This window comes from Hypanus sabinus, chromosome 2 (genome assembly GCF_030144855.1).
Source record: "Hypanus sabinus isolate sHypSab1 chromosome 2, sHypSab1.hap1, whole genome shotgun sequence".
Taxonomy (NCBI): domain Eukaryota; kingdom Metazoa; phylum Chordata; class Chondrichthyes; order Myliobatiformes; family Dasyatidae; genus Hypanus; species Hypanus sabinus.
The window spans coordinates 171,806,885-171,823,667 of NC_082707.1; the positions used below are offsets into that span (position 1 = coordinate 171,806,885).

The following is a 16,783-nucleotide window of genomic DNA, read 5'->3' on the forward strand; positions in this document are numbered from 1 at the left end:
CTACTTTCTCAGTGATAGTGGAATTTATTTGAAAGACATGGAGGAAGACCTACATTTATACTCTTGCTTAACATTTTTAATAGTCCACCACTGTTTCAGAGATAACTGCCTGGCAAGACCTATAGCTGAACTTGTGTACTGTCTTAATCGGCAGTTTATAGTCTTTCTGTAGCTTGGACAGGAACCAACAATATCAGTGTTATTGCTGTTCCTGCTTCCTGCTCATGTAAACATGAGGACTGCTGTGACAAGATCATCCAGTCAACAAACCTGATCCTTCATTACTACAAACCATTCAGCCTTTTTCCCCACAGACCTTGAGTTTACTTAAAACCTTTACACAGTGACATGTGCGGATATTGAATGAAGTCCATTTCAAAGCATTATTAGGCCCCTCGGTAACTATTCTACTTACTTAAAGATCACAACCCAGAGTATATGGGAATTGCTTAGTTTATTAAAATAATCACTGGCCTTAGTTAAGTCTGTACAAAAGCGGAGTCCCAAGGGATCAAGAAAATGAGTACATATAGTCAGGTGAAGAGTTCTATTTACCAACACACTATAGCATAGAATTGATAGAAACACTTATAAAATGTATACAGACCTTTATTTTACCCATTCAATCTAGAATATACCAAAATAACCAGGTACTTTTAACTACTTGGGTAGCTTAGAAACAAAACTAATTGTCTACAGGTAACACACTTCAAGATAAGCAATGCTATAGATTTTCTGCCAGTTAATTAGAAAGGAATAAAATAAAATCACCCAAAGGATATTTTAGCTCTGAAATTAGCACGGCCTTAAAGTATAATCTCTTTCCAAACAACTTGTGACTTTAAAATAAAGCTGAGGTGCTGGAAAATGTTTTATTCCGGGCAATGTAAATTGGCTACAAGGGAGAGTGAATCCACTGTGCAGCTCAGAGATCAGCTGCCAACTATCAGTCCCAAACAGCCAAAGGCACAAGAATATCTGTAGACAAATAAGTTCTGAAAACAGGAGCTGGAGGTTACAAAGAGAGATACATTGTGAGGAGAAAGCACACCTGAGTTACAGGGAGACATGGAACAGGTTGGGATATTTTTTCCCTAGAGCGTAGGAGAATGAGGGGAGTTGGCTGAGCCTAAAGGAATTTGAAAGGTAAGTTCTTCACTCAGAGGGTGGCTCGAGTGTGTAACAAATGCTGTAACATTTGTATAGGTATATGGGTGATGGAGGCATAGAGGGCTGAGATCCGGGTACAGGAGGATGGGATCAGGCAGGCATGGACTAGCTGGAAAAAGGGTCTGTTTCTATGCTATAGTACTCCATAACTCGAGATGGAATTCAAACGCAGTTTTGGGGATGGAAGAGTGGTGGCTGTTGAGAAGTTATCCTTAAGAATCTTAGAGTCATAGAGAAGTATAACACAATAACAGGCCCTTCAGTGCATCTAGTACGTGCCAAAATCATTTAAAATGCCGATTCCCATTGACCTGCACTAGGACCATAACCCTCTATATCCCTACCATCCATGTACCTGTCCAAACTTCACTTAAACGTTGAACTTGAGCTCACATGCACCACTTCTGCTTGCATCTCGTTCCACACTCTCAAAACCCTGTAAGTGAAGACGATTCCGTGCATTTAAGTTTTCCTTAAACTTTTAACCTTTCACTCTTTTTGGTCTTTAAAGACACAGTTTGGATTCCCTTCCAAATAATAAGTCTAATAGATTCAAGTGGAGCAAAGGAATTGTGTCTCCACGTGTGTTTGCAAAAAGTAACCAAAAAGGCTCATTACAGAACAGTAAAGTGACAAAAAAAATAGCAGAAACTGAAAATCTTAATTTAAAAAAATACAGTAGTTTTGACAGCACTCAACAGGTCAGGCAACCCATGTTTCTCTGGCAGCTGGTAGGCATCTGATAGGTCAAATAGCCTCATTGGTATTGTTATGAGATCAATGATATTATACTTGGAATTTTTCATCAGAGATGTCATGAAGGGTTATTGGAAATTATCTCATTTGATGTGTGACAGAGAGGTAAGCAAAATTGTGCAGGGTCAAATTTCTGGAGAATCCAAAATGATACCAAAATAGTTACAATTGTTCATTGTGTAGTGAATAGGGCTCCGGTAGTGCCAAAATGTACAGCACCATGCAAACTGACCACTCAGATATTAATAACCACATCAAACTGAATGTAGAGCCCCACCTCTAAATGAGCTCTGCTCTGAATCAGAGGTGTGTGCTGGACAGAGGCCTCCAGAAACATTTATATGCTCATTATATTGAACACGTCAAGGGCACACATTTATGCCCAACAGGTGTATACTTAAAATATCTCCTGAAATGGACACATCTCTATTCCCCCATATGTCTACAACTGAGTTATTTATCATTAAAAAAATTCACCACTGACAAGATGCCAATGGTTCCATCTTCAACCTCAGGATGTCAAATAGAGTTTTATGTCCATATAAGACTAATTAAAGCAATTACTTGCTATGGTGTAGGTACAGAGCAAGATCCCACAAGCAAAACTTGTGCAATCTGTTTTCCTAATATCAATGAGGGAATGGGTATTGGTCAGGGTATTGGGACAAGTTCCACTGCTGTTAATTTGAATAGAGTCTTGAGATTCTAATTTAACACATAACCTCAAATGCAGCACTCCTTCAGTATGTCATGGTGGGGCACTGACATACAGCTCTGAACCACACTTACCATATGTTCCAGACATAGGAGAAGAATTAGATCATCTTGACTGATTTATTATCCCTCTCAGCCCCATTCTCCTGTCCATAACATTTGATGCCCTGAATAATCGAGAATTTATCAACCTTAACTTTTAATATACCAAATGATTTGAACTCTGCAACCATCTGTGGCAATGAATTTCAGAGATTTACTACCCTCTAAAGTCATTTCTCCTCCTTTCATTTCTAAGTGGTTGTCCCTCTATTCTGAGGCGGTGCCCTGTGGTCCTAGACCAACCCCCACCCCCACCCCACATTATTGGAAATATCCTCTCCACATCCACTCTATCTAGGCCTTTCAAGGTTCAATAGGATTCAGTGAGACCTTCCCCCCCACCCCAACTCATTCTTCTAAACTCCAGCAGGTACAGGCAAAGAGCCATCAAATACTCCTCAAATATTAACCCTTTCATTCCCAAAATCATTTTCATCGATCTCCTCTGAGCACATCTTTTCTTGGATAAGGGGTCCAGAACTGTTCACAATATTTCAAGTGAGGGCTGACCAAAGCCTTGTAAAGCCTCAGCATTACATCCTTGCTTTTATATTATAACCCTCTGGAAATTAATACTAACATTGCATTTGCCTTCCTTACCATGAATCATTCTGCAAATCACCCTTTATAGAATCCTGCATAAGGACTACCAAGTCCCTCTGATCCTCAGATTTTTCAATTATCTCCCCATTTATGAAATAGTTTAAATGTTTATTCCTTCTACACTAAATTCCATCTGCTATTTCTTTGCCCATTCTACCAATCTGTCTAAATCCATTTGCGGACTTAGATACCGTGCTTCCTTAACACTACCTGTCCTTCCACCTAACTTCATATCATCCTCAAACTTGGCCACAATTCTGTCATTAAAATTATTGACATATAAGGTGAAAGGTTGTTCCAACACCAACCTGTGCAGAACACCGATAGTCATCAGCAGCCAAGCAGAAATAGTCCCTTTTATTGCCACTGTTTCCCTCCTGCCAGTCAGCCAGTTTTCTATTGATGTAATTATCTTTCTTGTAATACCATAAGCTCTTATCTAGTTTAGCAACTTTGTGTACAGCACCTTGTCAAAGGCTTTCTGAAAATCCAAGATAACATCATCAACTGACTCCCTCTTGTCTGTCCTGCTTGTAACTTCCTGAAAGCTTTGTTGGGCATTATTTCCCTTCAGGAAACCATACTGACTTTGGCCAATTTTATCATGTGACTCCAAATACCACGAATCCTCATCCTCAATAATGGACTCCAATGTCATCTCAACCATTTAAGTCAGTCTAACTGGCCTATAATCTCCTTCCTTCTTTCTCTCTCACACCTCAAAAAATGAAGTTACATTTGCATTTTCCAGTCCTCCGGAACAATTACAGAATAACGACTATCACCCGGTAGCACTCACATGAACAGCGATGAAATGCTTTGAGAGGTTGGTCATGACTCTACTGAACTCCTGCCTTAGCAAGGACCTAGACCCATTGCAATTTGCCTATTGCCACAATAGGTCAATAGCAGATGCAATCTCAATGACTCTTCACATGACTTTAGAGCACTTAGACAACACAAACACCTGTGTCAGGATGCTGTTCATCAACTATAGCTCAGCGTTTAATACCATCATTCCCACAATCCTAATTGAGAAGTTGCAGAACCTGGGCCTCTGTACCTCCCTCTGTAATTGGATCCTCAACTTCCTAACCAAAAGACCACACTGTGCAGATTGGTGACAACACCTCCTTCTCACTGACGATCAACACTGGCACACCTCAGGGGTGTGTGCTTATCCCACTGTTCTACTCTGTCTATACACATGACTGTGTGGCTAGGCATAGCTCAAGTAACAATCCACAAATTTGCTGATGATATAACTACTGTTGGTGGATTCTCAGGTGGCAGTGAGAGGGCGTACAGGAGTGAGATATGCCCACTAGTGGAGTGGTGTCGCAGCAACAACCTGGCACTCAACATCAGTAAGATGAAAGAGCTGATTGTGGACTTCAGGAAGGGTAAGATGAAGGAACACATACCAATTCTCACAGAGGGGTCAGAAGTGGAAAGAGTGAGCAGCTTCAAGTTCCTGGGTGTCAAGATCTCTGAGGATCTAACCTGTTCCCAAAATATTGATGTAGTCATAAAGAAGGCAAGACAGCGGCTATACCTTATTAGGAGTTTGAAGCGATTTGGCATGTCAACAAATATGCTCAAAAACTTCTAAAATTGTACCGTGGAGAGCATTCTGACAGGCTGCATCACTGTCTTGTATGGAGGGGCTACTGCACAGGACTGAAAAAAAGCAGCAGAAAGTTGTAAATCTAGTCAGCTCCATCTTGGGAACTAGCCTACAAAATACCCAGGACATCTTCAGGGAGTGGTGTCTCAGAAAGGCAGCATCCATTATTGAGGACCTCCAGCACCCTTTTCTCACTGTTACCATCAGGTAGGAGGTACAGAAGCCTGAAGGCACACACTCAGCGATTCAGGAACAGCTTCTTCCCCTCTGCCATCGGATTTCTAAATGGACTTTGAAGCTTTGGACACTACCTCACTTTTTTTTTTAAATACAGTATTTCTGTTTTTGCACATTTTTAAAAATAATCTATTCAATATATGTAATTGATTTACTTGTATATTTATTATGTTAGATTTTACTTATTTTTTTTCTCTCTGCTAGATTATGTATTGCATCGAACTGCTGCTGCTACGTCAGCAAATTTCAAGTCACATGCCGGTGATAATAAACCTGATTCTGATTCTTTTACTCTTTATATATTTGAGGACTCTTTTTGGTATCCTCTATTATACTATTGTCTAGTTTTCCTTCGTACTTCATCCTTGAAATACTTTCAATGGACCTTGAACACATGATAAGAGTGATACAGAGCTCAGCAATGATTAAAAATTCTTTACCATTTTGGTTCATGCATCACTGGCAGCTGTTCTATGTTAAAAGCTATAAGGAAAATTCTACATAGCTTTCTAGCACAGCTTCAGGATGTTAATTTGTAATTATTTGTTTCTGTTAAATATTTATTCTCTTCCATTTTAAATGCACGTGTTTTGTCCATTTAGGAACAGCAGCGTCTGATTGAAATAGCTCCTGCTGTGCACTGTGGAGTGACTAACGTTAAATAATAACTCACTTGTTTTCCACATATACTCATCAGCTGCATGTTCCACCTGAAAGATAATGGCCAAATTGGGCAAGTGGTCTCAAAAGCAGATTTTTACAATAATTAAATTCAATAAATTTTATTTGACTTTTTGCATTGCCGTTAATGGCGGTCATTTTTAAATATCCTCGGGGAGAGAACAGTGATCCAACTGACTTTCATTGAAATAATAAAGGAGGGCAGTTTGACCATATTCACCAGCAGATACCAGGTTCAAGCACAACTTACTCCCTTCCACCGTTCGGTTCTAGAAGCAAACTGCACAACTCTAATTATGCACAGTATAGCAATGTGACGACCACTTCACACTGCAATGGATTTCATTTTTCTTTTCTGATACGGTAGAAGCAAGCAGGCTTTTTTTCACTGAGGTTGGGGTGAGACTACAACTGAGGTCATGGGTTAAGGGTGAAAGGTGAAATGTTTAAGGGGAACATGATGGAAGACTTCTTTCAGAGGATGGTGAGAGTATGGAACTAGGTGCCACTGCAAGTAGTGGATGTAATTTCAATTTCAACATTTGAGAGAAGTTTGGATAGAGACATGGATGAGAGCAATATAGAGGACTATGGTCCCCAGGTGCAGATCAATGGGCTAGGCAGTTTAAATGGATTAGAGGGGCCAAAGGGCCTGTTTCTGCTCTGTAGTGTTATATGTCTCTAATTATGTGTTTTTGTCTATGACTTTTATTGTATTTATGTTGTATCTCTAATCCTATATGACTGTTATTGCTACTGCAAGTAAGTTTTGCATTTGCATTTCTACATAGATGTACTTGTGCATTTGACAATAATTTTGTGAAACCAGTTTCTGATGGGTTTGTTGAGTTCTAACTGCAGTTGGAAGTGCACCAGAGTGAGGAACCTTTCCTTATGTAACATGTGTCTTTCCAAAGATAAAAAGCTGGTGAAAGCTTTCTGCTTTCCTTTAGGGGCCCATGAACAGTCTGTCTCCTGTGCCACGGGTATAAAGGTTGGACCACTCTACCCACTGCTGCTCCTCTCTCGATCCAAAAGTATCCTGAGAACCCTTCATCACCACACTTACTTGACAATTACTTCTTATCTACCGTGGGCATGATTCCGACATGTCAAATTAATTAAGTGCAGATACTAAAATTGCTAGATCCTCATTTTTCAATAAGAGAAAACATTGGAATTAAAAACAAATTACTCATATACAAGAACAGCAAACATCATTTGCTAAATAATCATACGTAATGCACATCTCAATGAAAAAAAGAAATGCAGCAAAATTACAAAATACATTTCAAGTCTGGTGAATAATAAGCTTTACAAATTAATCTCCACATTCACGTTGAGGCCAGCCAGCACCACCAGAGTTCAATTCTGGGACACAGATGGATTAAAAACTAATTGCCAAGTAGCTACAAATGAGCTTTCATAGTCAAGAAACAATTATTTTGGAGACGAGTGAACATCCTGTAGTCACCAGAGGTTCAAACAGCACTCTTGATGAAAAGTAGTTACTTAAGAGGAGTGGTGTTTTCAGAATAAACATAGTTAAATCACTTTTCCCTGATAGAAGGCAGAGAAAAGCCAATCAACAGTTTGGCCACAAGGTCAAACTTGTTTACGCCTTTGGGGTAAAAATACAACTCTACTGATTATAGATGAATGGTGGTCATATTATTGACCTGCTGTTCCTTCCCATTACGTTAGAGTAAAAAGCATTAAATGCAACCTGCTAATTTTAAATTCACAATTAACAAACCATGGTGGATTCAGTACATTGAGCTTGTACTAGCTTGTTAAAAAATCTACCCAAAGTTCAATTTCCTTAATCTTTTCCCATTGTGCTACTGATGTCTCCTTGGTAAATACCCACAGTATCCAGTTGCCTCCTCAAGGGGAGCTCTGTCTCCCCGTCCATGGTATCCTCATGGCAAAATCAGTCAGCATTAAGAAATAGACAGGTTAAACATAGTCAGCAGATCATGGTTGAAGACTTATTTCCAAGTGAGAAATATCACAATGGAATAAGTTTAAAATTAAATCAGAGATATCAGAAAAATTAAAGATGTGTGCCTTAAAAGGAAATTAAAGAAATTTGATAGATCGATTGAAGCTGAATGTGAATGCTTCTTTACTTGCACTACAGAATGATTAGAAATAAATTCATGCTGTTTGCTCTCGACATATGGATGCCTTGCACTTTGAGAACATGAAACTCCTTCTCAGAATTTATTGATGTTTCCAAAGCAGGCAAAAACCCAAAGCCTTCAGGAAACCATTGCTCAGCCATCATTATAATGTTCTGGAGATATGTGTGGGTGGAAAAACTAGGAATACAATTTTATCAATTTCATATTCAATAAGAGGAAGTTAAACAAAAAACAAATCAAACTGGGCTGTACAAACTGAAGGATAGAGTGCAAGAATGGAGGAATAATTTCTGTAATAAGTACTGACCTGGCCACAAATAGAGATATCAGTGTGCTCTCAATCACTATTTAAATAATATCAAATATTTTGATTCAAGTAGATGGAGAAAGTGAAGGGCCAACAAGGAGGTCCATTAATTTAAAATTGTCATTGAGTGCAACTGGAGTCATTAGTAAAATTAGTAAAAATAGTTCTAGATAGCAACTACTTATATCAACTACCATATCTGCTACTTTAACAGGGACATTAAATACTGAATTAACACACTGAGCAAGATTATAGGCAAAACAATAGTGCATTCCACATGAATGCATTAAATAACTCCAACATCAGGTCTTGGCTCACCGTGGACAATGGCTTAGATTGTCATTCCCATAGATTTCAAAAAACAGGATGCAACATATTGTACCTTCAATACTTAAAACTACATTAAAGTAAACATTTACTTTAAAACTTTATTGTATTTACTTTAAATAAAGAAAATCAACTTGCAATTACAGAAAGTAATTAGGAAGGCAAATGAAATCTTGACCATTTGCAATGGAGATGGTGAACAGGAGCACAGAGTCTTGCTGCAAATATACAAGGCTTTAGTGTGCACTATCACTTGCAATTTTGATCTCATTTAAAGAAAGATACACTCATTGGCCACTTTATTAGATACTTGCTGTACCTAAAAAAGTGGCCACTGACTGTATGTTTTACAAATGCCTGTGTATGCAGACACAGACATTCCAATTGATGCACTAAGCTGCTTCAGCAATTGATAATGTCTCATTTTCTGTGGCACAAGTTTTCTGTTCAGAAACCACAGCACTTGGTGTGTCAGTCTCCTTTAGAAATATGGCTGCTGATAAGATCTGACCTTTAATCTTATTTGTAAGGTTTTAAATCCTTTAAAACAACTATACCATTTTGATAATTTCAATGCATTAAACTGAGGCCAGCTTTGTTTTAATTAAGAAACAGAGATATTCAGAATTAGAAAGACTGAAGGTCAGTGCCAATGTGTAATGTGGAGAGATAAGCTCATGATGTTTATATTTTAGTTATACACTCTGCACCAGAATTATTTTCAGCAACTGTACCTTTCTTTTTATCTTTGCGTTTACACATTCAAAAATGAAAATCTAAATCCAAACTAGTTTGTGTGCAACTGTGACTTTAGCAATAATGACTCTCACAGATGAAGATCCCATTTCAATCCCTTGGTGTGCACACCATTACAACACTAGCTACTGTCCCATTTACAATGTGCCACTTGTGTCCTAGGAGGCCCTCAGCTCCACGGCATATCTCCAAACATGATACAGAAAAGGTAATCTGTGAATAATCAATTCCAGATTTCTCTTCTGCCACTTATTTCAGTCTCACAGCCTCTTTCTTTTCACAATAAAAGCAAAAAAGACAAGTACCAATCCTCCACACAATCATGAACTTGACTGGGATTGGATCGATGTAGTTCTGAACACAGTGGGTGAAAATGATCAATGCGCCTGGTTGATACTTACAGTATACATCTACTCGGATGGACTTGATTGCAGGGGTGCTCAAGCCATTGTCGGCCTTGCAGTAGTAGCGGCCTCCCTGGTGGCGCTGTATTCTGGTGATCCGCAGGGTCTCGTTGAAAACACTGTTATCATGGAACCGGTCAGAGGCACTTCCTGCTGTTTTGGTCCATCTGATCTAAGCAAGCATCATTAGAAATGGTTATTACACTTGATACAGAAGGCTGAGCCACAGAAAAAGCACCTTCATTCAACAAGCACAATTATTTACAATGCGTCACTTTTGTAATACATCAGCAGGAAATCTAAATTTGGTGCAAAGCATTTTAGGTCAACATAAATCAAACTATTGAGTACAAGAGATGGGATGTTATGTTTAAGTTCTGTAAGATGGTAATGCCTTATTTGGAGTATCATGCACTGCTTTGGTCACCTACTTACAGGAAAGATCTAAGTGAGGTTCAAAGAGTATGGAGAAAATTTACAAGGATGTTGCTGGGATTGGAAGACCCAAGTTAGAAGGAAAGATTGAATGGGTTAGGACTTTATTCCTTGGAGAGTAGAAGATTGAGGGGAGACTTGATAGAAGCATACAAAATTATGAGGGGTATTTATAGGGTAAATGCAAGCAAGTTTTTTCCACTGAGGTTGGATGGGACTACAACTAGAGGCTGTGGATTAAGAGTGAAAGGTGAAAAGTTTAAGGGGAACATGAGTGGAAACTTCTTCACTCAGAGCATCATGAGAGCGTGGAACAAGCTGCCAGCACAAGTGGTGCATGCAAGCTTGATTTTAACATTTAGTTGAAGTTTGGATAGGTACATGGATTGTAGGGGTTTGGAGGGCTATATTCCTGGTGCAGGTTGATGGGAGTAGGCAATTCAAATTGTTCAGCACAAACTAGATGGACTGAAGGGCCTACTTCTGTGCTGTATATTTCTATAAAAGGTACTAAGGAACATGCTGACAAAAACAAGATAGATCCAAAGTTCGAAGTTCAAGATTCTTGTTAATGCAACAAGAGCAGAACATACGAAAAATATCCAGGAGGTCAGGCAGCCTCTCTGGAAAGAGAAGCAAAGGTAACATTTCAGGACTGAGACATTCATTCTGGACAGGAAAATTTAGAAAAAGAAGCCTGTTTAAAGTTGCAGAGTTGAGGGATGTGGAGAAAAAAAAAGGAATGCCTGTAATAAGGTCAAGACCAAAGAAACTGGGTTGCACAGTTCATTGTTGACTAAGAAAAGGTGACGGCATGGAATGGACAGTTAATTAGTCCTGGAAAGGTGTTTACAGGGAGGTCTGAGGAAAGCAGAAGAAGCTGAGGGACTGTGAGATACAAAGCAGTAGTAGCCGCCAGATATGTGGAACAAAGGGGGATGATGGAAAGTCTGGTAGTTCAGGTACAATCTTTGCAGAGTGGAAAACTGATTTACATCATAATCATCCAAGGACTGAAAAGCAAAAAGAAACACATCAGACACCAAGAAAACAACAGAACTGAGAAGAAAGCAATACAGCTAGAAACTCTCAGCAAGCTAAGCTGGATCTGTGAGAGATGACTAATAATAACACTTTGGGTTGTGAGCCTTCCCCCATGGAAAAGTCATTACTGAAATATCAACCCACCACGCTCCCCTCACAAAATCATAGTCAATCCCATTAGACTCTCTCCACAGGTGCTGCCTTACCTGCTGAGGGCTTACAGTATTCTTTATTTTGGCCCACAATCAGCTGCTGTGTGGAATAACTCACTAATTAGTGTGTTTTTTTTAAGTTTTCCTCCCTCATGTGTCTCTCTTCTACTTATTGTCTCCATGTAGTTAAAGCTGTAATCAACTTATCGTTAATACCCTCTCCAAGTCAAAATGTGTCACTTGTCTTTGTGGTCTGCATTCTATCACGGAATTCCCTATATTCTCTCCAAAGATGTCTACTAAAAAAGAACGGTTTCACGTGCAAACAGGAAAATAGGGAAGTTCAACAGATATAATATGATCATAAGACCATAAACAAGCAATAGAAGTAGAAGTAGGCTATTCAGTCATTCCACCATGACTAATTTGTTTTCCCTCTTAGCCCCATTCTCCTGCCTTCTCCCCAAAACATTTGATGCCCTTACTAATTAGTTATCAACCTCATCTTTAAATATATCCAATGACCTGTCCTTCATAGCCATCTGTGGCAATGAATTCCACAAATTCACCACCCCCTGGCAAAGGAATTTCCTCATTTCTGGACTTCTGGTCCTAGACTCCCCCACTATTGGAAACGCCCTCTGTATGTCCACTCTATCTTGTTCTTTCAATATTCAGTAGTTAAAATAAAAGTTTAATAGTGGCATCCGTGGCTCAAAAAAAGGAAGAATGGCATCTGTATCTCCCTTCACAGATGCTGCCTAACCTGCTGAGTGTTTCTGCCATTTTCTGTTTTTCATTCTTCCAGCAATTGTACAATTCCTGTTAACAGGATGGGTTTAGATACCATCATCACATTAAGTTCTGTCAAACTGAAAACAATTTGCAACATTTTATGACTTAGACCAATGAAAACCACAAGGAGAATTAGTGATCACAGAACACAATGGTATACTTAGATAGTTACACTTCCATTCTCTGGTTTAAATCTTTTTATAACAAGCTGCAGCATTTGTATTACGCTGCTTCTGGATTTCAGTATGACATTCAACAAGTCAAGTCAAGTCACTTTTATTGTCATATCGACCATAACTGCTATGTACAGTGCATAGTGGAAATGAGACAACGGTTTTCTGGACCATGGTATTACATGACACAGCACAAAAACTAGACTGGACTACGTAAAACACAACACAGAGAGAAAAAAAAACAACTACACTAGACTACAGACATACTCAGGACCGCATAAAGTGTGCAAAGCAGTGCAGGCGTTACAATAAATAATAAACAGGACAATAGGGCAGTAAGGTTTCAGTCCGGGCTTTGGGTATTGAGGAGTCTGACAGCTTGGGGGAAGAAACTGTTACATAGTCTGGTCATGAGAGCCCGAATGCTTCACAGCCTTTTCCCAGACGGCAGGAGGGAGAAGAGATCGTATGAGGGGTGCGTGGGGTCCTAAATAATGCTGTTTGCTTTGTGGATGCAGCGTCTAGTGTAAATGTCCGTGATGGCGGGAAGAGAGACCCCGATGATCTTCTCAGCTGACCTCACTATCCGCAGCAGGGTCTTGCGATCCGAGATGGTGCAATTTCTGAACCAGGCAGTGATGCAGCTGCTCAGGATGCTCTCAATACAATCCCTGCAGAATGTGATGAGGATGGGGGGTGGGAGTTGGATTTTCCTTAGCCTTCGCAGGAAGTAGAGATGCTGCTGGGCTTTCTTTGCTATGGAGCTGGTGTTGAGGGATCAGGTGAGATTCTCCACCAGGTGAACACCAAGAAATTTGGTGCTCTTAACTACCTCTACCGAGAAGCCATCAATGTTCAGTGGGGAGTGGTGACTCCGTGCCCTCCTGAAGTCAACTAACATCAATTTTTTTTTTATTCACATTCAGAGACAGGTTGTTGGCTCTGCACCAGTCCGTTAGTCATTGCACCTGCTCTCTGTAAGCTGACTCGTCGTTCTTGCTGATGAGACCCACCACAATCGTGTCATCGGCAAACTTGATGATATAGTTCAAGCTGTGTTTTGCAGCACAGTCGTGGGTCAGCAGAGTGAACAGCAGTGGACTGAGCACGCAGCCCTGGGGAGCCCCCGTGCTCAGTGTGATGGTGTTGGAGATGCTGCTCCCGATCCAGACTGACTGAGGTCTCCCGGTCAGGAAGTCTAGGATCCAGTTGCAGAGGGAGGTGTTCAGGCCCAGTAGGCTCAGCTTTCCAATCCGTTTCTGAGGGATGATTGTGTTGAATGCTGAACTGAAGTCTATGAACATCATTCGAACGTACATGTCTTTTTTGTTCAGGTGGGTTAGGGCCAGGTGGAGGGTGGTGGCAATGGCGTCATCTGTTGAGCAGTTGGGACGGTACGCAAACTGCAGGGAGTCCAGTGAGGGGGGCAGCAGGGTCTTGATATGCCTCATGACGAGCCTCTTAAAACACTTCATGATGATGGATGTAAGTGCAACGGGACGGTGGTCATTTAGGCAGGACACTGAAGACTTCTTCGGCACGGGGACGATGGTGGCGGCCTTGAAGCACATTAGAACGGTGGTGCTGCTCAGGGAGATGTTGATGATGTCAGTGATAACATCTGCTAGCTGGTCTGCACATCCTCTGAGCACTCTACCAGGGATGTTGTCTGGTCCAGTAGCCTTCCATGGGTTGACACTGCACAGGGTTCTTCTCACATTGGCCACAGTGAGACACAGCAACTGGTCATTTGTGGGGGAGGGGTGGATTTCCTCGCTGCCACGTCATTTTCCGCTTCAAAACTGGCGTAGAAGTTATAACACTATTGCCCAATGAACTTTGGTGAACAAACTCCTATTCCTTGGTTTAAATACACCACTGTGCAATTGGCTGTTGGGCTTCCTAACCAATAGACCTCAGATAGTCAGGATGCACAACATTCCTCTCTCCCGATCATCCTCAAAATAATCATTCCTCAGGGCTGAGCGCTGGTCACCCGAGTAATTGCATTGTCAAATTCACCAATGACATAACAGTGGTGGGGCTCATCAACAATAATGATGAGACAGCCTACAGAGAGAAGATGGAAGATCTCAAGGCCTGGCCAGGCAAATGACCTCTCCTTCATTGTCGCCAATGGTTACTTACTTCAGGAGAACTCCCCTCTACATCAGCAGCACAGCAGTGGAAACTGTGAACAGTTTCAAACACCTAGGAGTGCACATCTTGCACAAACTCTCAGGGTCCTAAAACACATTCTACACAATCGGGAAAGCTCATCAGTGCCTCTAACTTTTGAGGAGGCTGAACAGAGGCAGACTACATACAGAGGTGCAGAAGAGAGCATCCCTAAAACGTTCCATCACTGCGTGGCATGGAAACAGCACCGCAGCAAGACTTTACAACAGGTAGTTGAAGATGCCCAACGCATCACCGGTACCAGCCTACCCACCATCAAGGGTGTATATACAGAAAGGTGCCAGAAAAGAATCAGTAACATCTTAAAGGATCCCTGCCACTGTGCTCATGGACCACTCGTATCAGGGAGGAGGCTACGTAGCATCCACGCCATCAGACTCAAAAACGGTCACTTCCCACAGATGCTGTTCAAGTCACTGAGCTCTTCCAGCTGATTGGTGGTTGTTCTAGACTCGTGTTTCTGTACACTTCTTAATACAGCTGCCGAGTCAGATATAAATGGTGAAAAGCATCAGAAAGAATACTTCCAGTTGTACCAATAAACAAAGTAATTGAGTGTATGAAGAGAAAGCAGGAGCTGACAAGTTTTGGTTACCCCATGTGCAATGACTGTGAATGTATAATTTTATTGCAACTTCTTTTATTTGAAAATGTATTGAAGTAAAAAGTGTAACACTGCTGAGAAGTTTATTTGACCATCTGTTAAGAATTTCAGAAATTATGACTGGGATGTTATAAATACGTTATATAATTATAACATTGAGGACCTGACTTTTAGGGAAAGATTGAACTGGCTAAGACTTTATTCTCTGGAGTGTTGGAGAATGTGGGGAGGTTTGTTAGAGGTGTTCAAAATTGTAGAGTAAATGCACAGAGGTTTTTTTTCCATTAAGGTTTGGTGAGACTAGAACAAGAGGTCATAGGTTAAGAGTGAAAGATGAAATGTTTAAAGGGAACATGAGGGAGAACCTCTTCACTCAGAGGATGGTCAGAGTGTGGAATGAGCTGCCAGCGAAAGTGGTGCATGTGGGTTTGATTACAAAACATAAGAGGAGTTTGAATAAGTACATAAATGGGAGGGCCATGGAGGGAGAAGTTCGGAGTGCAGGTCAATGGTTCTAGGCATAATAATAGTTCCGCACAAAGTAGGTGGGCTAAAAGTAGTGGTTCTAAAAGTATAAAACAGTTGAGACAGATTTCCAGACAGGAGAAGGCCAGTCAGTGACAGTCAGGAAGGGGAAAAGATAAATTATCAGCAGAGGTTAGTACTGGGACCATTCGCAAGGGCTGTGTTCAGGAGGGATGACATGGTCAGCCAACAAAAGTCATGTTTTAGCTGGCTGTCAGCAGTTTGAACCCAGGACAGCTTTGGGCATATGTATGATTCAGCAGAGCAGCAATGAGCTATTCACTAGCTGCATCAAGGTTACCGCGGTCTCTCAAACTCAGTTAAAGATAATTCACCCACAAAATAAGGTTATGTTTTTGGTCATTTACTAAAGGTTTCCTGGTCATAACTTCAATACAACCAGCAATAATTATTTACTGGCCTGTTGGAACTTAAGTAGGCAGGGGAAGACTGTTGTCTTGCACAAAGCACAGATGTCAGGCCTGCATCAGTGTTTATTTGTGAAATCTTTCATCTTGGAACATAGAATGGAGCATAGCACAGTAAACAGAGTAAAGCAAATGGGCTGCAGTCAGAATTACAAAAGGACCACATGACTCAGAATACATCATTCCGGTCAGAAGATGTCGGAATTTTCTTGACAAGATTTTTCTTTGAAGAAAGAGAGTGTTCAAGTTCTATCAGCTTCAGAAGTCATTCTAGAAATATGTTGATTATAGCTTTTTTCTTTTTGTGACAAGGCTAAATTGTTAATTCAGAAAATGGGGGAAACAAAGTCCCAATATATCTCTGAATCTAGTGCAAACTTCAAAGCTAATTGAAAACATTCCAAGTGTTACCAGTGTTTTGTAAGCTCCAGATAAACCAAATCAATATTTTGACTGAACTTCCATATTATCTTGTTTTGATTTCTATCAAAATTATTCAAGATTTAAGTTTCTCCCACAGCTCCAGAACTTGCAAAAGTTAGCTGCCGTAGGCTCATCTAATCCAATGTGCTCGGAAATGTTTACAAAACTGGTAAA

General features: G+C 40.5%; 1 protein-coding gene across 1 annotated transcript in view; it reads right to left on the reverse strand.

The window, feature by feature from the left end:
- mdga2a (MAM domain containing glycosylphosphatidylinositol anchor 2a) overlaps nucleotides 1–16,783 on the reverse strand; it is a 916,773-nt gene that overhangs the window by 589,314 nt on the left and 310,676 nt on the right. The window contains exon 3 of the mRNA XM_059959455.1: nucleotides 9,829–10,003. Within this exon, the coding sequence (XP_059815438.1) occupies nucleotides 9,829–10,003 (175 nt within the window). The remainder of the gene's footprint in view (nucleotides 1–9,828; nucleotides 10,004–16,783) is intronic.